At 39.2% G+C, this 25,188-nt stretch overlaps 1 protein-coding gene across 1 annotated transcript; it reads left to right on the top strand.

The window, feature by feature from the left end:
• Nucleotides 1-456: 456 nt before the first annotated feature.
• Nucleotides 457-23,533, top strand: LOC127950593 (apoptotic chromatin condensation inducer in the nucleus). Its single transcript, XM_052547739.1, has 18 exons — nt 457-658; nt 1,975-2,040; nt 8,111-8,222; nt 9,904-9,947; nt 10,155-13,202; nt 14,979-15,122; nt 15,318-15,406; nt 17,237-17,294; nt 19,160-19,205; nt 20,174-20,322; nt 20,425-20,565; nt 20,660-20,843; nt 20,981-21,126; nt 21,234-21,341; nt 21,426-21,533; nt 21,638-21,953; nt 22,949-23,046; nt 23,158-23,533. The coding sequence occupies exons 1-18, from the start codon at nt 521-523 to the stop codon at nt 23,443-23,445; spliced, it is 5,283 nt and encodes a 1,760-aa protein (XP_052403699.1). The 5' UTR covers nt 457-520; the 3' UTR covers nt 23,446-23,533.
• Nucleotides 23,534-25,188: the final 1,655 nt, after the last annotated feature.

Raw genomic sequence — 25,188 nt, 5'->3', positions numbered from 1 at the left:
AATTCAGGTGAAAGGATCCCCAACTGAGTGCTGTACATGCTCATACTTTTCATGTTCATACTTTTCAGTTGGCCAAGATTTAAAAAAAATCATTTCTTTGTATTGGTCTTAAGAAATATTAAAAGTTTCTGAGATACTGAATTTAGGATTTTCCTTAGTTGTCAGTTATAATCATCAAAATTAAAAGAAATAAACATTTGAAATATATCTGTGTGTAATGAATTATAATACAAGTTTAAATTTTTGAATGGAATAAGTTAACTAAATCAACTTTTTGATGACATTCTAATTATATGACCAGCACCTACATATATATATATATATATATATATATATATATATATATATATATATATATATATATATATATATATATATATATATATATATATATATATATATAAAATAACCATTGATTAACTCTCTGTCCTTCCACTCCGCCTTTTCCGGAAGCGCGCTGACGTCGGTGACGAAGGCGTTGCGGTCTGCGCGAGCTACAGAACGAGCGAAGGGAATCAAGATGGCGGACCTCGAAGACGTTACGCTGGACGGGAGGCCGCTCCATTCGCTCCGGGTAGCGGATTTGAAGGCGGCATTGGAAGAGAGAGGGCTTCCGAAAAGCGGACAGAAGAATGCTCTCATCAAGAGGCTCAAAGGGGTGAGTGGGAGTTGCAGGTTTCTCGGCTCCGCAGAGTCCGAGGACCGTGATTAGGAGGCCGAGCGTCGGTGGTCTCTCGCTAGCTGCTAGCTCGCACTAGCTGGGGTGCTCATCCAGTGTGTAGTGTGTCATCATGTCCCCTGTTGTTGCCTGTTTGTGTGTAAGTTAAGTGGGTGTGTGGCGTGCAAAAGCGCCTTTTATTTTCCATGCATGTGAGTTTTGGGAGAGCGCAGACGTCGTGGAGGGTTCGAGAGGTTGTGTTTACAAGTCTCTGGATGGATGGCAACTGAGAGGGTTTTTTAAGTTGTTGGAGGGCTCGCGCTTTGTTAGTGGATAACGTGTTAGTGGAGTGGGGGTTATGAATCGGGGACGCGCATACTAAAAGTCTCTAAAAAGGAAAGTTTTTGAAAGATTAAACACCTCTTATCCCTTGAATGTCATGTTCTTTTGATGAAATAAACACTGAAGTTGCATCGCGGTTGCTTTGCGGCGATGGGAGGATTTGAGTGATTGATGTGCCGCATCTGCTTTGAAGTTTGAGCTGAATTTTCTGTTACTGAACGGATGTAAACAAATCTCTGTCTATCACTGTCTTGATTAGGTTCTCATTTAGTGCACTTGTATATAATGAATGATATTTTGTATATAATGAAACTAGGAGTAAATCCATATGTATGTTTAATTATGATAATTAAATAATCAATGAATAATATTCATACCTTTTTATATTTGACCCTGGACCGCAAAACCAGTCATAGGTAGCACGTGTATATTTGTATCAAAAGCCAACAATACGATGCATGGGTGAAAAGTATCGTTTTTTTTATGCCAAAAATCTTTTGGTTATTCATTAGATCATGTTCCATGAAGATATTTTGTAAATTTCCTACCGTAAATTTATCAAAACTTAATTTTTTGATTAGTAATATGCGTTGCAAATAACTTCATTTGGACAACTTTAAAGGCAATTTTCTCAATATTGATTGTTTTGCACTATAAGATTCAAGATATTCAAATATTTGTTTCTCAGCCAAATATTGTCATATCCTAACAAACCATACATCATTAAGTATTTTTGGATATTACTTATTATGTATAAATTTCAATAAAAAAAAAAATCCTTATGATTAGTTTTGTGGTACATGGTCACATATGTATGCCTATTCATTCTTACAACATCTGTTAAATTAAGTAGTATAATCAACACTGTCTGCTGTCCAGTTCCAGGTATTTCACTTACATTCTCTGCAAAGTATGTTTAAGTATTTGGTGTAGATAATGAAGTATGTGTTTCTGTTGTTTTGCATGTGCAACAGGCTCTTATGTTGGAGAACCTTCAGAAAACCTCCACTCAACACATTGGCCTGCAACCTAACTCCCGGGTGAGCCGAGCTGTGATGTTTTACAGTAGGAATAAGTGTGTTACTGTGTGTTCTAGGGTGTGCGATATGACCAAAATCTTATATCACAATATGAATATTTTACATCACGGTAACATGTTCTTATTGAAGTTACAAAAGTTATTTAGTCAAGACCAGTGAGAGATTTTTTTCTCTGTTGTTTGATTAATGTGAATGGCAGATAGGATGAATATTGGACAGCTTTGACGTTAAGAAGTCTGGATCCAATATACTGTTGCATATGCTTTTTCTTTTTCAGCTGTTTACTCTCTTTTAATACCTAAATCACTGTGTTTATGATGATACATGCAAAAGACGGGTTATGACGTATATAAGTGTGTAGGGTTTCCACAGGTCCTTAAAATGTCTTAAATTCAGATTCAATGGGTCTTAAGTATTTTCCGTCCCATTACAATGAATATTATTTCAATAAATCTAATCGATTAGATATCATAATATTTAGGCTATAATATTATAAATCAGGTTGGTTTGTATTGATGACGTAATGTGCGTGCGGCCCGCGGGACTTGTACTTCAATCATTTTCCTCCACAAATACACGTAGTCCTTACCTAATCTTGGTGAGTAAATGTTTTTCAAATAATAATTAAATATTAATTGAGTCTTAAATGCATAATGTAGACAGAGTAGGCTATATAAGCTAATGTTGGAATTATTCTTTAATTATGTCAGCTGCTATGGCTAAGCAAATCTGGCAGAGCCTTTATCTTAATTAATTTCTTTGCCAAATACCCATCTTAATTTAGTATTTATCTTAATAAAATTTTTTAAGAAAGACCTGTTTTTATTGGTGCGTTGGCCTATTTATATGCTAAATGAGCCTATACCTAGGACTATTTATAGAGTTCTTTGATGTTACAATGTTACAGAGGACTTATTTTATTTCTTTGTTGAAACTTCCAAGTGGCTTATTACTTTAGTCATGTATAAATTATGTTAAAACATGTATAAATGATAAATGACTAATTCTTGACAAAAGGCAAAAGAGCTGCATGTGTGCGTACATTTGAATAATGTCGGCCGTAAACGGGTTCGGGCTTTTAAAAAGCTGTCAATCAAAATGTACTTGTCTGGCTCGGGCCGAAACCTGTCGGGCTCGTGTCCTGTCGGGCTTTACTTTTAAGGCCCGATTACAGCTCTAATAGAAAAACGAATCGAGAATCGAAATTGAATCGATTTGAGAGCTTGTGAATCTAAATCGAATCAATCTGGAACATCTGAATCGATACCCAGCCCTACTAGCTAATTGATGAATATTCTCACAATTGCAAATGATAATTTGATTTTAGTTAAACAAGTAGTTAAGTATTCATGTAGTCAAGATACTTCCATTTTAGACACAATATTGACTGTTTTGTTCCTAAAATAGTTCCAAGTTCCAAAGAAAGATCACAGCAGGAGTGTTGCGTAATGGAACAGCTGTAGCCTAATGGTTAGAGACATGGACTAGTTACCCGAAGGTCTGTGGTTCGAGTCTCGGTGCTGGCAGGAGTTGTAGGTGGTAGGGAGTGAATGAACAGCCCCCTTTCCACCCTCAATACCCATGGCTAAAGTGCCCTTGAGCAAGGCACTGAACCCCTAGTTGCTCCCCGGGCGGTGGATATTTAGCTGCCCACTGCTCCAGGAGTGTGTTCACTTCTTACTAATGTGTGTGCACTTGGATGGGTTAAATGCAGAGCACCAATTCCGAGTATGTGTTACCATTCTTGGCAAGTGTCACAACTTTCTTTTTTTTTCTAATCTCAAAGCGTGCAGCAGTGTTTTGTTACTGAATGATTCAGCATTTTGAATGAATCAGTTAATTGAATGACTCAACGACTCACTCATTAAGTGACTTACTGCCACCTTTTGTATGTTTAAATGTATGTATTTTCTCCCCAACATGTCTTATTTATATATTCAAAATTTTATTTAAAACCTGAATCTCATAACATCATTTATTGCAGTAGTAGTTGTGCAATGTAAATTATTTAATTTGTTTGGTATGGAGCCTTAGTGTAAATCGAATCTATTGATCAACTGTAAGAATTTGACTTGAAATATGATGCATACCAGAGGTCGACCGATATATCGCTCGGCCGATATTGGTAATTTTTTAATATATCGGCATCGGCCGATATCCGTGTTTTGTAGCGCCGATTTAAAGTCAGGCACGTCGGCGGGCAGCCCTGTGTTATTGGCACGGTGGAAAGTGCTGCTGCTGCCACTGCATGTGAAGCACCCCAAGACAAAACTTTTGGAAGATTCAACAACTGCCCTGGGAGATAAAGTGAGTCAGAGAATTTCACTCTGTAAATGGGATGGAGAAGTTGTCAGCTCTTACAAACACTGCAGCGTGATTGAGGGCTACGTTACTCCGCCCCCCTCACAGACAGCACCGCGCTCGGAGAGACAGCTGTCCTGGAGCTGCCCCAGAACGGTGAATGACATTTGTTCGGAAGAATGGTTTGATACAGACAAAAACCATTTTTCCATCCAACTCATTTGTATTTAGGGATGCCAATATTCAATAATTTCCATGATTGATCGTCGTTTAAATTAACAATCAATTAATGCTGCAAAATGCGTCTGCTGCGGTATTATGTGCAAAAGCCACTTGGTAAAAAAGCTTTCTCATCCAAATTAAAGGGGTTTTAGTCTGAATAAAATGCTAGTAGCAGGACTGTAAAATGAATAGATGTGATTATGATCATTTGATAAATGAAGAGAGCGCGCCATACGTTGGAGATCACCTTTGTTGACTGTTTCTCGTCGAGGAGACCACTGAATGCGCTTCTTTAAATGGTTTCGTGGTGCTCGTTGTTGTATTATAAAACGTAACTGCAATGTTTTCAAATGACACTATAGTAGTGGTGCAACGGATCACATATTGATCATTCAGATCAATATCTTTGGTTCGGCACAAACTTGACAAACTCTTTTGAAAAAAAAAGTTGCGCATGTTCAGTCCACACTCAGTGGTCATGGCGAGCAGAGGAATGGAGGAGCTTGAATGCCCCGCGTATTTTGGCTTCCCTGTCAGATATAATGATGAAGGAAAGAGGTTAGAGTGAAAAGATTGTGGCAGATCTTTATGAACAGGAGAAGAAAAAAAATTGTGGATAAACTATCCCTAGCATCCTCTGTTGCGCTCACGACAGACGGGTGGACGTCCAGGGTGACGGAGAGCTATGTGACGATAACTGCTCACTTCATCACAGCAGACTGGAAGATGAGTAGTCCGGCTATTATGTTAGAAAGAAGATATTATGCCATGTGCACTTTGTTGATTTCATATATTTTAATTTAATAATTTAATGTTAATAAAAAAAAAGACAAAACGTATGTTTATTTGTCTTGGCCTTTTTTTTTTTTTTTTTTGCTGATCCGAAAAATGATCCGATCCATACGAGGACGAGCGAGCGCGGGTTTGCCTAGATGTATTTGAAGGTTATTGCTCAGGTCTCGTTCTGCGCATATCCAAATGTTTCCATATTCGCAATGTATCTGAATGTTAAACTATAATATTTTTTTTTATGTAAACTAGACGGAAAATATCATCCTCTTCACGTGAGCAAAAACGTCCTTGGCATAACAGCAGAGTGGTCCGGTATACTACGGTCTATTTAAACTGACCAGTGTAACCTTTTAAATGTTTGATTGACTGTACTTTATTTTAATAATGAACAGACTGCTATGTAATTTTGAAATTAGAATGCACTTTAGATGTTCTGTGTCATTTATATCAAACACAAATGTAGCTGGTTGCTAGTGTGTTTGCAGCACTACTATTTATTTTTTATATATTTATTTTTTATATTTTTAAATTGTAGGCCTATTTATTTAAATGTATATTTGTGTTTGCATTCATGTTCCAACAAACTTGAAAAAATCTACTTGATAAATGCTCAAAAACGTTTATGTAAATGATTGACATGTATATAATTTAATACTTGGTCAGTTTATTAATTTGTTTGGTTAACTTTGGATATTTTTTTTATTTTAATACCGTATAGTGCACAAAATTAAGATTCGAGAGATGGTTCAGGTCAGTGCTCAATAAATGATGATAAGTTTAGAAATTTTGTGCATTCACTTATTAGTGTGACATTTTATCATGCAAATGAAGGGGAAAACTTCTAGATATCGGCCCTAAAAAATCAAAGGCATATATATATATATATATATATATATATATATATATATATATATATATAATATAATATAATATAATATATATGACCCTGGACCACAAAACCAGTCTTGAGATTATTCAGTATTGAGATTTATACATCCTATCAAAGGTGAATAAATAAGCTTTTCCATATATGATTTATTAAGATAGGACAATATTTGGCCCAGATACCAATATTTGAAAATCTGGAATCTGAGGGTGCAAAAAAAATCGAAGTAATGAAAAAATCGCCTTTGAATTTGTCCAAATGAATTTTTACCAATGCATATTACTATTTAACATGAATAGTATAAATTTAACATAAATTATGATATATTTATAGTAGCAAATGTACAAAATCTCTTCATGGAACATGATCTTTATTTAATAGCCTAATGATTTTTGGCATAAAAGAAAAATGTATAATTTTGACCCATACAATTTTTTTTGGCTATTGCTAAAAACATACCCCAGCAACTTAAGATTGGTTTTGCTGTCCAGGGTTTCTCAAACACACACACACACACACACACACACACACACACACACACACACACATATATCTACATAATGTATTTTTACAGTTAACAAATTAAATACACTCAACTAAAGGATTATTAGGAACACCTGTTCAATTTCTCATTAATGCAATTATCTAAACAACCAGTCACATGGCGTTGCTTCAGTGCATTTAGGGGGGTGGTCCTGGTCAAGACAATCTCCTGAACTCCAAACTGAATGTCAGAATGGGAAAGAAAGGTGTCTCGATTTCTGTTGAGACATTCAGATGGTAGAGTCACAATTTGGCGTAAACCGAATGAGAACATGGATTCATCATGCCTTGTTACCACTGTGAAGGCTGGTGGTGGTGGTGTAATGGCTGGTGGGGGATGTTTTCTTGGCACACTTTAGGCCCCTTAGTGCCAATTGGGCATCGTTTAAATGCCACGGCCTACCTGAGCATTGTTTCTGACCATCTACATCCCTTTATGACCACCATGTACCCATCCTCTGATGGCTACTTCCAGCAGGATAAAGCACCATGTCACAAAGCTCGAATCATTTCAAATTGGTTTCTTGAACATGACAATGAGTTCACTGTACTAAAATGGCCCCCACAGTCACCAGATCTCAACCCAACAGAGCATCTTTGGGTTGTGGTGGAACAGGAGCTTCATGCCCTGGATGTGCATCCCACAAATCTCCATCAACTGCAAAATGCTTTCCTATCACTATGGACCAACATTTCTAAAGAATGCTTTCAGCACCTTGTTGAATCAATGCCACATAGAATTAAGGCATTTCTGAAGGTGAAAGGGGGACAAACACAGTATTAGTATGGTGTTCCTAATAATCCTTTAGGTGAGTGTATAACATTATACATATGTAAAATAGGTTTGGTCTTAAATTTCATATCAGGTGGTCTTAAAGGTCTTTATAAGTCTAACTTTGACTAGTTCATGTCTGTAGACATTCAGGTGCATTTATGTAATCGTTCAAAGCCAATAAAGCGGTAACAAAATGTGTGCTCCTCTGACACAGAAACCTTGATGGTGCACGCGTATAAGTTAGCTCTGTTGTTTGTGTTTCAACAGGTTAAAATCCATTGTTTAAAACTGCAGTGCTTAAAAACGCATGTCTATGCTACAGATGTAGTCCCTCTTTTAGGAACAAGCTCCTTGTTTTGTCCCACCCGGTTCTGTCTCCGCTTCATCATGCCCTGTGGTGGCGTGTAAAGACTGCAGTCATACAAATAATGAAAATGTATCTTGTCCATTCAATATATATCATATCGCACAGCCCTAGTGTGTTCTTGTTTGGATGGCATAACTGCTCTAAAACAGCTGTACCATTTTGGATTACATGTGTGTTTATTTAGATTGGGGAGGAAATGAGTCAGAACAGCTTCATTAAACAGTACTTGGCCAAACAGCAAGAGCTTCTGAGGCAGCGTTTGGAGAAGGAAGCACGAGAAGCAGCTGAAACTGATGGTGAGTATCATGCTGAATGTGTGAAATGTTGTTAACCAGCAAAGATGCTGCATCCTTATGTAAATAGTAGTAAAGGTGAAGTATGGAAACACTGATAATTTACAAGTACCCTATACACATGTATTTTTTTGGTTAATGTGCCATCTTTGTATCTCTAGCCATAACATAGAGATGACAATGTTTGACAAATAAAAATTGTTGTTAAAAAAAAATCTGTTTTGATGAGCCAGCTAGCCCTCTGTTGATTCTTCTTACAGTTGCAGTACATAGTTGTTATACAAAGGGATTTTGAGCATTGAGTGTTTTGTTAGATTATGATGAATATACTTTGTGATGTATCTTCTATCATTTTAAAATACGTGTATTAACAAAAGCATTGAACTCCTGATGTCATGTGGTATAATGTAAATCTGCATCAATTTACTTTCATGTTTATATAAAAAAAGGAAATTTTAGTTAAACATTCAGTTTTTAAAAAATGAAGTTGTATTACCCAATAATTTATGTAAAATGTAATGTGTGTGTGTGTGTGTGTGTGTGTGTATATATACACACACACACACACACACACACACATTACAATGCTCCCGATCAGATTATTTAGGCTAAGCATCAGCATTAACAAACCACTGTCCACTGTTATTTAAAAAAAAAAAGAATGCAACGAGCTCGTAATCACGACTTAATAAATGGTAAATAGGAAGTTTCTGATCACACTAGTCAAATGAACCAGGCTTTAGTGGTTAAGATTGCCTAGTGTGAGCTAATTATTTTCCCGCATCCCGCACATACGAGTCTCTACTCGAACATCCAGTGTTGTTCCCCGCAACATCTCTGCTGGACACTGAGCATAACTATATGTTTTTCTATAACAAACTAAAAAAAAATTTATACGAAAATGTTAATGTCTTGGCTGTGACATAGCTTGTTTTATATTTAATTAAATTACATTAGTTATAAGTTAAGATTTACAAGAAATATTTTAACTGCTACTATGTAAAATGAATACTGCTGTAAAGTACCTTATTTGTTTAAAGTGTTTGCAAACCAAATATTATAGCACTTTTGTTCATATATATATATATATATATATATATATATATCAATTCTTTTAAATGAAATTATATTAGTGGTCGACCAATGGTGGGCTTTTTTTGACAGCCAATGCCGATATCTTGGAAAGCAGGGGGGGTCGATATAAAGCCAACATAATTTTGTATTATTATAATTAGTATTAATATATAAGAAATTTGAAATAATTTTCCAATGGATTAAAAAATGTGTAAAATAAACATACTTCTACATGACAAAGTACGCGATCATGCAGATCATATGCACACTTCACACGATCTCACAGCTGGATTTGTGAAATTAAATGTTCATTAGTCATTCACAGATTTATGTTATAATATAAACGCGTAACGTAATTTGCTGAATGCTCACGGCAAACAAGAAAGTATTATAATGCTTGCCATTCTATTACTAATAATATATAAGCAATCGTTATATTACTTAATACATTAATTCCTTTTTTAACCATTCTGTTGGATTATTAGACCGACTTCTATCTGAATCAGACAGAATGACAGTAAACAAGAGAGGGAGTGTGAGCAATGTATATATATATACACACACACACACTGTTGTCATTGTTTATATATTCTATTTGTTTATTTTTAAGGAACAGACCATGAAGACCACACAGAGGCTAACGCCCCTAACCAGGTTAGAAATAATATCAATCTTCTGCTTCTACAGTGTTTGTCCTGGGTTGGACCACAAAATGAGTATTTTATTTTTAGTAATGCAAGGTAAGGCTAAATGTCATTTATCTAGATACTTTTTGCATTCTCCTGATTGTTTACTTCTGATCAAAAAACTATTTGGGGCATGAACATAACCTTCTGTGTCCAACACGTATATTTCCACCAGGGTGTTGCTCCCTCCTTAGTTGACCAACACAAAGGAGGAACAGCAGTGGCTGGGGGATTTGGGGTGAATGTGAGTGAGAGTGAAGGGCTCAGAGAAAAAGAAACGCCTGGGCAGCCGTCCCCCTCTGCACCTGCCCAGCCTGGCGCAATAGCCTCTTTGTCGGTGCAGGTTGTTCGTGAAAGAGGACCAACATCAAGCCATGTAGCGGCTGACAGTGATGATGACAGTGAAGGCGGAGATGACAATGATGAAGAGGAGGAGGAGTGGAATGCCAGTGCTCAACGGAGTCGTCGAGCACAGCCTCCAAAAAGCCAGCTGGTGAGGGAAAGATCTGGTGGCTCGCAGCAACAGCAGCAGCCGCCCCCTCAACACATACCTTTACTATCACAGCAGCTCAGACAGCCCACTCCTCCCCCATCCCCTCCTCCTGAACTCTCTTTTCCACTCCCAGACACCCCTAAACAGAGCCCGCCTAGTCCCGGAGAGCCCCCATCTAGGCAGCGTATGTCTAGCTCTTCGAGCTCTGGTAGTTCCAGTAGTGACAGTCGTAGCAGTAGCCCTGAACCAGCAGGTGATTCCACAGAACGCAGACCAGGCCCACTGACCTTACTGGCACGAAAGATGGCATCTGAGGGAGCTTTCTCTGGTGCAGGAAAGCGTGATAGGGAGGGAATGGATGGACAGAGAAGCCACCATGAGGGAGTTGTGTCTGCAATTACCCACACAGCTAATGCAGCATCAGTTTTGTCATACCCCAGTTCAGTTATCTCCAACCAAGCGGTTAGTGTCGTTAGAACCGCGGCAGTGGAAGCGAGTGATGGTATGAAGCAGAATGAGGGTGGCCATCTTTTATGGGAGCAAGAAAACAAAAAGAGGGAAAGGCAAAGAGATCAAGAGAGACAGAAAGCCCTAGAAAAGGAGAGAGAGGGAAAGGAGAAGGCATTGGAAGAAGAGCGAGCACGGGTTTTGCAACAGGAAAGACAGGAAAGAGAAGAAGCTCTAAAACGGGAGAGAGCTTTACAGCGAGAAAGGGAAGAGAAAGAAAAGGCCTTAAAGCGGGAGAGGGAAGAGAGGGAGAAGCTTGAAAGAGAACAAGCATTGGAAAGAGAACAACTTGAGAGAAAACAAGCTCTGGAACGTGAGATGCAAGAAAAGGAGAGACTGGAAAGAGAGAGGCAGGAAGCTTTAGAGCGGGAAAGATTGGAGAGAGAGAGACTTGAAAAAGAAAGACAAGAACGAGAAAAAGCCTTAGAAAGGGAAAGACTTGAGAGAGAGAGACTCGAGAAAGAAAGAAAAGAACGAGAACGAGCTCTAGAGAGGGAAAGGTTGGAGAGAGAGCGGCTTGAGAAAGAACGACTAGAACGAGAACAAGCACTAGAGAGAGAAAGGTTGGAGAGAGAGAGGCTTGAGAAGGAAAGACAAGAACGAGAACAAGCTCTAGAGAGGGAGAGATTGGAGAAAGAGCGGCTTGAGAAGGAAAGACAAGAACGAGAACAAGCTCTAGAGAGGGAGAGATTGGAGAAAGAGCGGCTTGAGAAGGAAAGACAAGAACGAGAACAAGCTCTAGAGAGGGAGAGATTGGAAAAAGAGCGGCTTGAGAAGGAAAGACAAGAACGAGAACAGGCTCTAGAGAGGGAGAGATTGGAAAAAGAGCGGCTTGAGAAGGAAAGACAAGAACAAAAACAAGCTCTAGAGAGGGAGAGATTGGAGAAAGAGCGGCTTGAGAAAGAAAGACAAGAACGAGAACAAGCTCTAGAGAGGGAGAGATTGGAGAAAGAGCAGCTTGAGAAGAAAAGACAAGAACAAGAGAGGCAAGAAAAAGAACAAGTTCTAGAGAGGGAGAGGCAGGAGAAAGAAAGGCTAGAAAGAGAACAAGCTTTTGAGAGAGAGAGACTGGAAAGAGAAGCTGCATTGGAGAAAGAGAGACAAGAAATGGAAAGGGCAAAAGAACAGCAAAGGCTGGAGAAAGAGAAGGCTGAAAAAGAAAGACATGAAAGAGAAGCTGCTCTGAAACGCAAGAGGCAAGAGCAAGAAAGGCTTGAGAAAGAGAAAGCTTTGGAAGAGGAACAGTTGCAGAAAGAACAAGTTCTTGAGCGTGAGAGAGAAGCACAGAGGAAAGCAGAGGAGGAACGAGAGCAAACTTTGGAAAAAGAGAAAGAGGAGCAGGAGAGGGGTTTAAAAGAAGAGCAACAGAGAGCCTTGGAGGAAAGGGAAAGACATTTGGAGCAAAAAAGAGTGCAGGAGGAAAAAGAAAAGGCTTTGAACATTGAAAAAGAGGAAGAACATGAGAAAGAAAGAGAAAGCTGTCTTCCTCCGGGGAAGCGTGGTCATGATATCAGTGGTCTCTCCTATCTAGCGGCCGAACCTGCTTCTCAGAAGAGTCCAATGGAGAAGCCAGACGAGAGTGAGACTGGTGAATTTCAGAGCGCTGGCAAAGATGCTCGATATACAGAGCCTGTCCCACGAAAGTCACCCACACTTGCAACACCACTATCCCCCCAATCGTCTTCAAAGAAGTCCCGCTTTCTAAGAGATGCTCCTGTGACAACTTCTCTAACTTCATCTCCGACTTCTGTGCTGAAGAGACCTCGTACTTTCTCAGACAGCCCCATGCCACAAACCCCCTCAGTTCCATTAGCATCTAAGCCTGAGGGAAAAGATGCCTCCCAGGCTCATCAAACATCAGTCCTTGCTTCAGCTTCCAATGAGCTTGAGAACAAGACCCCTGAGGTGCCTGCCAAACAACATGCACAACAAGAGGAAAAGATGGAGACATCAGAGAATAGTGAGGCAAGCAAAGATACTAAACAAAAGCCACTCAGAAGAGAGAAGGATGAGGAGAAACCTCTTTCAGATGAGAAGAAAAGAGGAAGAGAGAGGGAAAAGAAGCAGGTGGAGAAGAAAAGAAGAAAATCATCATCCTCCAGTGAGTCCTCCTCATCAAACTCGGATTCTGGGTCTTCATCCTCCTCCTCACGGTCCTCCAGTTCATCGTCATCATCATCATCGGAGGAGGAGAAAATTAATTGCTCTTCAGGTGATAGGAAGGTGAGTGAGTTTCTTATCGTTTTTTCAACTCTCTCTTGCTCTCTTTAAACTTTAGAGTCATTGCTCATGGTCATTTTAATCTAGTGTTAGAATTCATCTGTAATTACATGATCCTTAAAAATAACTTCAGTGGTAATATAAGTGGCAGAAGAAGATAAGAGAGATTAGAGAGCCTGCATACAGGGCATAAACTAAGGCCCCATTCACACAGAGATGCATTTAGCTGTATACACACAAATTTTGTATCGGATTGGCATTTCATCCAGACAGATCTGGTGTTGAAACTGGGGACCAGAGTGGATAAATCTGAAAATGAAACCCTTGCGTTTTCGTGTGTACAGCCAATCGGTATATTTTGTGAAATGATGATATCATCACCCCACGTCTTGCCCCAGTCAGACACTTCTACGTCACGTAACCGCAACAAACACATGAACAAACACAGAACTATTGCCTTTTGATCAACTAACATTAACACAAGATTAATAAATGTATTGTTTCATGTTCGTTTGTATACCGCGCACAATGTTTATGGCAAGTCTTTTTCTCCATTTTTAATGGATTTCTGTATTACATTACCACATACTGGTCTGGCATGTATACTATATTGTTTCGTGTGAACACAGATATTTCTTGAGACAACGGGGGAAAAAAAAGATTGGATAGGGAAGCTCTGGCTTCTTATGGATGTAGCCTAAGGCAGAGGTCTCCAAACTCGGTTCTAGAGGGCCAGTATCCTACAGAGTTTAGCTCCAAGCCTAGTTAAACACACCTAAACCAACTAATCAAGGTCTTACTAGGCATGCTAGAAAACTCCAGGCAGGTGTGTTGAGGCAAGTTGGAGCTAAACTCTGCAAGACACTGGCCCTCCAGAACTGAGTTTGGAGACCCAGAGGGCGCTCTCATGTTGAAACCCCAAATACTCTTTTCAGAAGAAGACCAGGAAATGCCTATATAGAGGTTGTTGAATAAACAGAAGATTTAACTGCTTTCATTAATTCAACGGGGCTAATAAGCAAAAAAACTGACAATATATGATTTATCTGAGTTTGTCTTATTAAAATCTTTATTATAATAAAGTATATAATAATGCAGTGCTAATCAACACACCGGTAATGTGGTATTTTCACGTTCATTCAGATGGAGCAGCATTTACTACACAAAGCCGTAGTTTATTGACAAGCTACACAAACAGCTTTCATAATCGCAGAATGATTTAATTTCATAAATGTGCGATTAAATCGTCTGCTATTATAAATGCATTTTTGCAAACCTTGTCCATGAACTATGGCTCTGTATAGTAAATGCTGCTCCATCTGAAAGCACGTGGTGTAGATTTACTACTAATCATAGTATCGGCTTTACTTGCAAGATGCACATGACAATCACATTCAATAAATGGTGCAGCCCTACATCAAATGTTCAAATTTATTAACTTTACAAGAAGATAAACTTCAAAATCAGAGTTAATTCTATACTAAAGTACTTGAACTGGGGGTTATACATTAAAAGGAATGTTGCAGCTTCTATTATCACAAAGAATACAAACAAATATCCACTCTTTGAGGCCATTTTGGGGCATGTTGCCCCATAGACTTGCATAATAAGCATGTCTATTTTATGTTAAATAAAGAGTTGAAAAAGGCTTTTGGGTTGATACAAATTCACTTATTGTTTATAATTCCCTTTTTTCTTGAATAGCATACTGTTATGCATGCAGAATACATCTGTCTTTTACATAGCCAAATTTATAAGCATAACTTCGATCTTCTTCAGTCTAAAGAAGTACAGAAAGAGTCTTCATCTCAGGCCACAGAAAAAGTTGTGGCTGAAAAGCCTCCTACAGCCCAATGCAAAAAACGAGTCTTCACAAGGCAGGAGGGAAAAGACACGGGCAAAGAGGAAGTAATCCAAACCAAAGTAAGCAAGCAGCCAAAAACATGCATTACATTTTTATTTTTATTTTTTTTATAAAAATGTAATTTGGTTCTAACACCCTGACTAATCACAGTATTTATTAACCTTATCCTACTTTAATTGGTATTTAATAAGTTCAGTCTGTGCAAGACACTGAACAAAATTTTTTATATACTCTACTTTTTCTATACATTTTAGAAACCCTGCCTTGAACTACAAGATGAGAAGGTAACAAGGGGAAGAAAGGCAGAGATTGAAGATGATGACACTAACAAAGACACTGCCAGGTCTGTCTATATTATATTATTATGATGTGGGTTAAGATGGAAGCATTTGATTGACAGTTTTAAGCTTTTCATGTAAAATGTGAAATTAAGTTTTGGCTGGCTGAGTCCTTTTATAGTCTATTTTATTGGACCCAGGAAACATATAACAAATTTATCCCATAATTTGGAATTAATTGAAATGTACTTTCAAGGAGGCCAGTTTGATCAAGTGTAACAGCAATATAACATAATCAGTTTTTTTATTTATTAAACCTCTTTCAGATTCCTGAATGCTACAACTAACAGCATTGAAGCATCAGAGATCCAGTGTTAATACTGTACATGCTACAAATAGTTTACTTAGCTCAAACTGTGATAGGAGAAAATACTACAATTACATGTATCGTATTAATAATAATAAAACAAATCTAAATAGCTGTGAGAGGTAATGCAAAATGACATGGCAGTTGTAATTGCTGTCATCACAGTTCTGTATATTGCCAAAACAGAGGTTTCTAATGTGTTATTGATTGCAAGCTGGTTTGCCTGTTTTGTACGTTATATGGCTGCGACTGTTCTCCACGCTTCAGATATTAAATGCATAACCTTTGCACAATGGATATAGTACAAATGAAACCAAACAAACACTATTTAAAATTTATGCATCTTGTATAGTTTGCCTCGAAGCTGAAGATAAAATAAAAAGCGAAATGAATCGGCCAATTTTTCATCAGCTTGTTTTAAAATCAAATTGATTCACTTAAAACGAACCGGACTTTCGAATGTAAAATAACACAACAACACGGCTTGAAGAAACATCGTTTTAAAAAGTTAGTATTGTGCTACTAACATAGACATTAGAAGCGTCTTTAGCTGTTTAATTCCTCCCAAAAACTGCATGTAGCTCGTTTTAAGAACGCGTTATTGGATTTTTGTGGATTACGAACAGGCAATCACTGCGGCTGACTCTTAGCCGGTGATAATGGGGTCCTGCTGCAGTGAGTCTCGCGCACCTCGCTTTCTCTCATCTAAACATGGCTGTACTGCGCGTTTGACCAATAACACTGGGCTCAAGGTGGCCCGTTAGCTTTGGGCGAACGGTGTACATTGAATTCGTTTGTATTCATTAGAGAGACGCTGATAGGTGCGTGATCTCGCTGTGCGTTATGATGCTAGACGGGGAGGAAAGAGCGATGATGTTCAGCGCTGCACTCATGCACTCGCATCCCACAATGCGGCGGAGCGGGTTCTGTCATATGTCTTTTATGTGCTAGAGATATGTTAGTATCAGGGCTCAGTTTATTTGAAACGACTCGTATTCCGCTATAACGTTAGTTTTGTCGTCCGTGTAAACGATCTGAAAGGGAGTGTAAGATTGAAACCGTGACGCTTCGCCACGCGTGTCACTCCACTCTGTGGGATGAGCACTGCATTCAGTCTACATGTAACGTTAGCCTGGAGCTTTTATTTGGAGGTCAATGTGAAACTGCATTCGCAAGATTATAAATACAGCACGGAATGTGTATTTTTTTTTCTTCTTTTTTTAAATTAATTTTCTTTTCTTTTTTGGATGTAGTGGATACTGAAGGGATCTGTGTGTGTGTTTTACCCCCCACCCACAGACATGCCCTGGCTGGAATTTCTAAATGGCCTAAAAATATATAGGTTTTGTTTTCTTAATTTTTGAAAATTATTATTATCATAATTTTTTTATGTGGTTTGACCAATAATGTACAGGCATTGTGCATAATCAACCAAAAGTGTACAGTGGCTATAGCAAATTGTGACTAATTATTTTTACATTCTCATCTCTTTTTTCCCCGTTCTTTTTGCTCCTGTCTTTCTCGGTAGTGAGGTGAAGGAGGCTGTAATGGCGGAGCCTGAGAAGGTTCCAGAGAGCAGTGAGGAGGTAAGAGCACAGAGGAGTTCTGGGCTGACCCAACTCTACCATTCGCCACATATCTTCCACATAAAGAGGCGAACAACTTTTAATAAATGGTCATCCTTCCCCCTATATTTTTCAATAAAGATGCATTGTTATTACAGGTACATGTAGGCATTACTAATTATGTTTACTTGTACATAAGCTTATTTAGCAGCTCTATGTATTGTTTGTCCTTTTTGTGGTCACAGATGATGTTGTGTTAACCTTTGCTGAAGCTGTCCTAGACAGAAGCAGCAGGGGGCACTCTCTCACTTTGGCTGATGTTTAAATCCCCTTGATTGCTTTGTTGTAAAGGTGCTCATGCCTCTTCCATTGCCCTTATTGGTACCTGCATACAACTACTTCTACTGCAGCATCTGTTCCACTGTCTCCCAGCGCCATGGCATTACCTGATAGACTCTTGAGTCTGCTCTGCAGTGCAACACACCAGGCAACAATGGCCACGTTTCCTCAATGGTGTTGGCTGGAAGCACCTGTTGATTGGACTGATAATGAAAGTCTGAGTAATGTGGGTGTGACATCTTTCTGAGGGTCAGTTTGGCTCAAGATGGCAGCAAGGGTGGAAGTGAGATTACCTGAAACCATAAGCAAATAAATGGACATCTTCAGGACTGTTCAATGTGACTTTTTTTTGGTTTTAATAGAGACATTTCCAGTGATTATCCCAGTTGTTCAAAAGATAATGGGACTAGTTTCTCTCTTTGTCCTGCAGAAAAACCTTGAAGTGTTTTCTTAATTTCCAAGGAAATTTTGAACTCTGTATCCATTGCACTGTAATCTAACAACAGGCTCTGCTGGATTTTACAGCCTTCTCATTTTTCTCTGGACTGTCATGATCAAACCTAACTGATAGTTTGAGAATGGACTTCATCTGTTTCGTTGTTTTGTGGCAGCTTGAAAGCAGTGAAATGACTTCATTCAACCTGAACAAACAGAAACCTTGTGCAGTCTCCCTAATAACATGGACATCTTGACAAATACATCTGACGTGAGTGTGAAGTGACTCAGTCTTCTGAAAGGTTTCTCAGCAGTTTGTTTTTAAAGACTCCTCCCACGTTCCATTTTCAATGCCAATACGATGGACTTCAAAAAAGAGACTCTGAGCCTCTCAAACTCCACCCACATTGTTCTACATAACAGTTCTTCTGCCAGCCTGCTCTCAGATCTGTGCCCAAACTTCCCAGCCTTCTTTGATTGGACAGTTGTTGCCTAGATACAATACATGCAGACGTGTGATTGGGCCATTCCCAACCCAGTGAAGAACATTGTGAATGGTACCGGGAAATAAGTAGTCATTCTTCATTTTCTACTTTAAACGTTTTGCCTAGACAATGCAAATATTTGCAGAGACTACCTGGTATATAAGGCCACTGCAGAGCTAATGTAAAAAGATTATTTGTTAATTCCTCACTACAGTAACTGCCTCAAATTCTATTTCAACTTGAGGGGCCACTCAATTTGATAGATAACTGCAGCAAAGCCTGTAAAGAAAAATATTTTTGTGTAGGAGAGGATAAGACCACACCTTCAGAGCAGAAATTGATTTTTAAAATTGTCAAATTCTAACCTACATGAAGAACATGCGCACACATGGTGTGTGTGTAGTGTACACACTCTGACTGAAGAGGTGGTCTTTCCTAATAGATTCCCTTTCATATCTCTTTACCTATTCCCTTGATGGCTCACTTTATTTTGGTGTCTCTTTGACATTCAGTTTTATCTCCTTCAAACATGCACACACATTTTTTCCCACTCTCAACCCTGTGCTTTCTTTCCATATGTACTATCTCAACTTTTCCCATGGCTTGGGTGTGTTTGTTCTCTTTCAGAGCACCACGGCAAAGACCTTCTCTGCCCGAAGGATTTCTCTCGGCAGTGAGTATCTCTTTGTTTCTCCTTAAGTAATAAATTCTGGGAAATCATTCACTGTGCAGTACTAGTAAAATATTTGGGGTAATGTCATACATAAAAATTTTTTTTTCTTTTGTGTTTGTGAATTATCTTATGCTAACCAAGGCTGCATTTATTTGATCAAAATAATAATATTGTGAATTATTACAATTTAAAATAATTTGTTAGCCCAGAATTTTCAGTAGCGATGGTCCCAGACTTCAGTGTCCACATGGTCCTTCAGAAATAATTTAATATGACAAAATGTTTACATGTACAGCTAAATGCGTCATTAATCACTCACCCTAGCCAATAAGTCCTTTGTTCATCTTTGGAACACAAATTAAGATATTTTTTAAGAAATCTGAGAGCTTTCTGACTCTCCATAATAGATTGCAAGAGTACAACCACGTTCAAGGCCAAAAAGGTCTTAAGGACATCGTTAAAATAGTCCATGTGACATCAGTGGTTCAACCGTAATTTTATGAAGCTACGAGAATACATTTTGTGCTCAAAGAGACTAAAATAATTTTGGAGCGAGTATCATGACGAATGTGCATGCTTTCCTCTGAACGTAAACAAGGTGCAGCACCTGCATGTTCTACGTCAGCAGCACCATGCGCATGCGATGGTAACGTTGAGATCAAAGCACGTCCGTGCATGGTGGTACTCTCCAAAATATTATGTTTTGGTACCTTTCTAGCCCTTCAATGGGGTAGGACTGTTGCGGTTTATGGAGGGTCAAAAAGCTCTAGGATTTCACCAAAAAAAATTGTAATTTGTGTTCTGAAGAAGAACGAAGGTGTTACTAAGAGTAATTAAAGACAGAATTTTTGGGTGAACTAGCCCTTTTAATTTTTTTAAGTCTTAAGACAGTGCTGTTAAGTTTGAAATCCAAAAGATGATGTTTTAAATCAAGATTTCCAAGATTTCCATATGCTGTCTGTCTTTAGGCAGCAAACAATCTCCTGGGGTGGTGAGTTCGGAGGGGGAAGCAGAAGCTGCAAGCAGTGCTATCGCTGGCAGGAAGAGGAGATGGGGCTCCAGTACAGCTGTCACTGCCAAGAAACCCTCCATCAGTATCACCACAGACTCTTTGAAGGTCAGATCAAATATGAAATAAAAATAAGTTAGAAAGATTGCACTATTCCCGTCCTCTGTCATCTGATGAACAGTACCGTAATGCATTCCTTACTCTTTACAGTCTTTAATACCAGACATCAAGCCTGCCTTGGGTCAGGAGGCTGTGTTAGACCTGCATCCAGAGGAGATGCATCTCTCTGGGGAGGAGGAAGGAGGAGAGAGGGGCGACCAAGACCTGAAAATTAGAAGAACTGTAACACAGGTGCATGTTATTCCTCTACTAGAAGCAAAGATGTGTGTTTGATTATTTGCATGTGTTTGGTAAAATATCCATTGCTCCCCCCAAAACTTAATAGGTTGTGTCCTCTGACACTCAAGAGAATGGACAGAAAGAATCTAAAAGAAGTGAACATGAGGATGAGGAAGAAAGAAGTGAAGAGCAGGATAGACTTAGCCAGGAGGAAAAAATTGAAGGCTCGATTCAGGTTTCCATGGAGATGGAGCCATCATCCCCTGGGCGAGACATTGATATGAAGACGGGTGAGCAACAGAAAGGAACAAATTTAGATTTTCTGTGCAAAAGTGTGAAATGTAGCTAAGTTTTAAATAGAGGTTCTGACATTGAGGTTAGTGTGAGCTCTCTCTCACTCCTTTCTTGCTTTGTTTCCTCCCTAAAGTCACTCCCAGTGACACACTCATTCGCCGTTCCATTAGCCAGCAGAAGTCGGGTGTGAGTATCACCATTGATGACCCGGTCCGCACAGCCAAACAGCCCTCTCCACCTCGTGGCAAGCTGTCTAACATTGTCCATGTCTGCAACCTGGTATGTGTATACACACTTAAATCATTGATGAAATAAAGATGCTACATGCACAGGGATTTATTGTCCCAGGTTGAGTGACCACAGACTTGTTTTGTAATGTGTCTAAGGTGAGGCCGTTTACCCTGGGGCAGTTGAAGGAGCTGTTGAACCGCACGGGGACTGTAGTGGAGGAAGGTTTCTGGATTGATAAGATTAAATCTCACTGTTATGTCACAGTAAGTACCTCACAGTAAAAACCTTTGTTTTTTTCTTCAAATGTCTTTGTTTCTTACCCTCTGACTTTCTATACTTTCCCTCAGTACTCTAGTGTGGAAGAGGCGATGTCCACTCGTACAGCACTACATGGGGTTAAGTGGCCCCAGAGTAACCCTAAGTTCCTCAGTGTTGATTTCTGCATGCAAGAGGAGGTAGGGATTTTATTTAATTGGAGGAGATTAATGTTGAGATTTCAGTTTTTATTTAATTTTTTATGGAATCTAATTTTATCTCAACCCTGCTGCATCCCCATCAGTTGGACTTCCACAGGGGTTTGGGTCCAGCTGGAGAAAAGCCAACAGAGGAGCCTCATGGGGCGGCAGCCGCTGGGCCTGGCCGTCCAATACCCCCACCTCTCCTTCCAGAGCGTGATCAGTGGGCAGAACGAGAAAGGGAAATGGAAAGGAGGGAGAGAGCGCGTGCAGAGAGGGAATGGGACCGAGATAAAGTGAGAGACTTCAGCAAACCTGGAGAGGAGCGGGAAGCTGGGGCCAGAAGATCGCGTTCACGAGATCGCGAAAGGCGGCGCAAAGAACGGGGAAAGAGCAAAGAGAAGAAAACGGATAAAAAGGGTGAGAAAACTGAAAGTAGTGTGGAGGAGTTTATTATTACTATTGTTTGTTTACTTTTGACATTTAAATTTTATTATTTGTTAGTCTATGTACGTTTTTATATATATATTTTGTGTTACAAATAATTTATGAACCCTCAAATTTGTTTTCATAGATTTAAATATTTATTATTATCAAAATATTTAAATAGTATTTGTTTTTTTTATTATTTAAATGTTAAATATAAATGGACCATAAAACCAGTCATTAGTTGTACGTGCATATTTGTAGCAGTAGCACAATAGCCAACAATGCATTGTATGGGTCACAATTGTTGATTTTTCTTTTATAGCAAAAAATAAAGATCTTAAGATAATGTTCAATGAAGATATTTTGTAAATTTCCTACTGGAAGTATGTCAGCTTAATTTTTTATCATTAATATGCGTTACCAAGGACTTGATTTGGACAACTTTTAAATAGTTGTAGCTCAGCCAAATCTAATGTCCCATACTAAAGAAAACACCCATACATCGATGTAATACTTATTTATTCAGCTTTCAGATTACCGTATTTTTTGGACTATAAATCGCACCCGAGTATAAGTCGCATCAGTCCAAAAATACGTCATGATGAGGAAAAAAAACATAAGTCGCACAGGACTATAAGTTGCATTTATTTAGAACCAAGAACCAAGAGAAAACATTACTGTCTACAGCCGCGAGAGGGTGCTCTATGTTTTCAGTGTAGACTACAGCTACCGTCGCGGCTGAATGTTTTCTCTTGGTTCATTTCTCTTGGTCCATGTCAAATTAATTTTGATAAATAAGTCGCACCTGACTATAAGTCGCAGGACCAGCCAAACTATGAAAAAAAGTGTGACTTATAGTCCGGAAAATACGGTATGTATAAATCTCAATTTAAAAATATTTACCCTTATGACTGGTTTTGTGGTGCGGGGTCAACAATATTTTATAAAGATATTTTTTTTATTATTTTGTGTGCGTGTCTTTTTAGAAAAACTAGAGGATCCACCTGCTAAACTGCTGGATGACCTCTTCCGCAAAACCAAAGCGGCTCCGTGCATATACTGGCTCCCCCTGACTGAGGAGCTGGTAGGTATCTTTGCACATTTTAGTTACTCATTAGCAATGTTTGTTAAGGAAAACATTCTATTTTTATGATGTTATGCCAGTGCTCATTACCCATCACACTTTGCATTGCAGGCGGCACAGAGGGCTGCGGCTCGTGCCGAGCGCATGAGGGAAAGAGAGAAGAGGAGGAAGGAGATGGAAGAGGAGGATAAAAAACGTGATGAGGAGCGACGAGAGAGGATGAAGACCGGCGGGGCCACGGGAGGGGAAGGTGAGAGAGACCGAGACCGAGGTCGAGAAAGGGAGCGAGAGGGGGATAAAAGGAAGGAGGGATACCGCAGGCCTGGTGGAAACAGTGCAAGCGGGAGCAGGAGGTCACGAAGCCACAGCGACCCTCCGCTCAGAGATCGACGACACTAAGGGAAGTCTGGAACTGTCCGGTTTGTGACCCGTTCCTGTATGTGCTGTAACAGCTCTATGCCTACCTTCCTGAGGACCAACCCAGACTTTATAAAAACACACACATGCACACACACTCTGCTTAAAGACACGGGTGCGCGCACACACACACACACACACTGGGACCACAGTGGTGCTGTGTCTCCATGTAGACTCTTCTCGTTGTCTCTTGACTGGGCTTTAAGACTCCTGGTGTTCATTTCCCACCACAGTGTTAATGGACTTCTGGTATTAATGGGTCGGACTGCAAGACGTCCTCCTGGTTTGGTGACATTCACTTTATCCTTCAGTGTAGTGTCGACAGATCTGAAGAAGTGAAGCTGGGATCAGAAAGAGATGCTCTGAAAGCCTTCGGTGTGATTTAAGTCCTGATCACTACTTTGCCTCTTGTTTTCCTCACATTCCCTGTACCTTTTTTGTCTCGTATTGTCTGCCTTTTACCACACCTTTGCTGTTAGCAGGTTGCCATGGAGAATGGGATGCATATTTAATCTTTTCACATTTGGTTTTTAATTTTTTTTATCGTTTTAGCATAAAAGCTGACATTTTGTTTTCTTTAAACATTTTTTTTGTTTACTCCTGTAATTGCTGAATGTACAAATAATAAAAAGGTTACGTCTAAGAACTGAAAACACAAAGTAATTTCTTGGTTCTAGTAGGGCAGGGATCCTCAAATCTGGCCCACGAGATCCACTTTCCTGCGGATTTTAGATCTAACTCCAATCAAACACCTGAGCATGCTGATCAACGTCTTCAGGATCATTAGAATACCACAGGTAAGTGGGTTTGATCAAGGTTGGAGCTAAACTCTGCAGTGCATTGGCCCTCCAGGACAAGATTTGAGGAACCCTGTAGAAGGGGATCAGATGGAGTCATACTGGAGTCACAGGTTTGTGATGCTGTTTATAATCATCTGAGCTGTGCACTTGGAACCTATTGCATGGATTCTGTTGACAGTTGTCCTACTTTTTTCAAGCTTAGTCAGCCACTTTATAGTCCAGGTTCATAAAAGGGTCTGAGTTTTATTCCTTCCATCAAAGCAAGTAGGTGATGCTTTTAGTTTTTGGCCTGCAATTTAAAAGCATTTTATTTTCAACCATATCATTATGCAATCTTAAAGGGGTCATCGGATGCCCATTTTCCACAAGTTGATATGATTCTTTAGTGATATGATTCTTTAGTGTCTTAATAAGAAGTCTTTAACACAATTTGGTTAAGAATTCTCAGTGGTTGTGTAAAACATTCTTTTTACTCTGTCAAAACAGATCTGTTCACAGCGACCAGTTTCAGTGCTTGTCCCTTTAAATGCTAATGAGCCCTGCTCACCCCGCCCTTCTCTTCCATAGAGAAACATGCTAACTAGCACATTATTAAGAAAGGCGAATTGCAAAGATTCATAAAAGTTATACTCGCCTCTGCTGTAGGTTCTTAAGCAGGTCAGATGTCAAGGGTAAATGACGACTGCTATGTTGATTTACATACAAAAACAAAACCCCTCAGTCCCTAAGGAGGCATTCTTATCTACATCTGCTCCAGCGGTGAAATAATGGCGGACTGTACTGCTCACTCAGGGCAGGTCTATGCTGAAACACCAATGTCAATCAACAATCGTGGGAGTGGGCTGGGTCTGTGTGATGTCACAAAGCCAACAATTTGACAAAGTGGTTATTTATCCTCAATTTTAAAAAAACACTGGATGGATTT

Source organism: Carassius gibelio, chromosome B2 (assembly GCF_023724105.1).
Source record: "Carassius gibelio isolate Cgi1373 ecotype wild population from Czech Republic chromosome B2, carGib1.2-hapl.c, whole genome shotgun sequence".
Classification (NCBI taxonomy): Eukaryota; Metazoa; Chordata; class Actinopteri; order Cypriniformes; family Cyprinidae; genus Carassius; species Carassius gibelio.
This window is presented reverse-complemented; position numbering and strand designations above follow the sequence as displayed.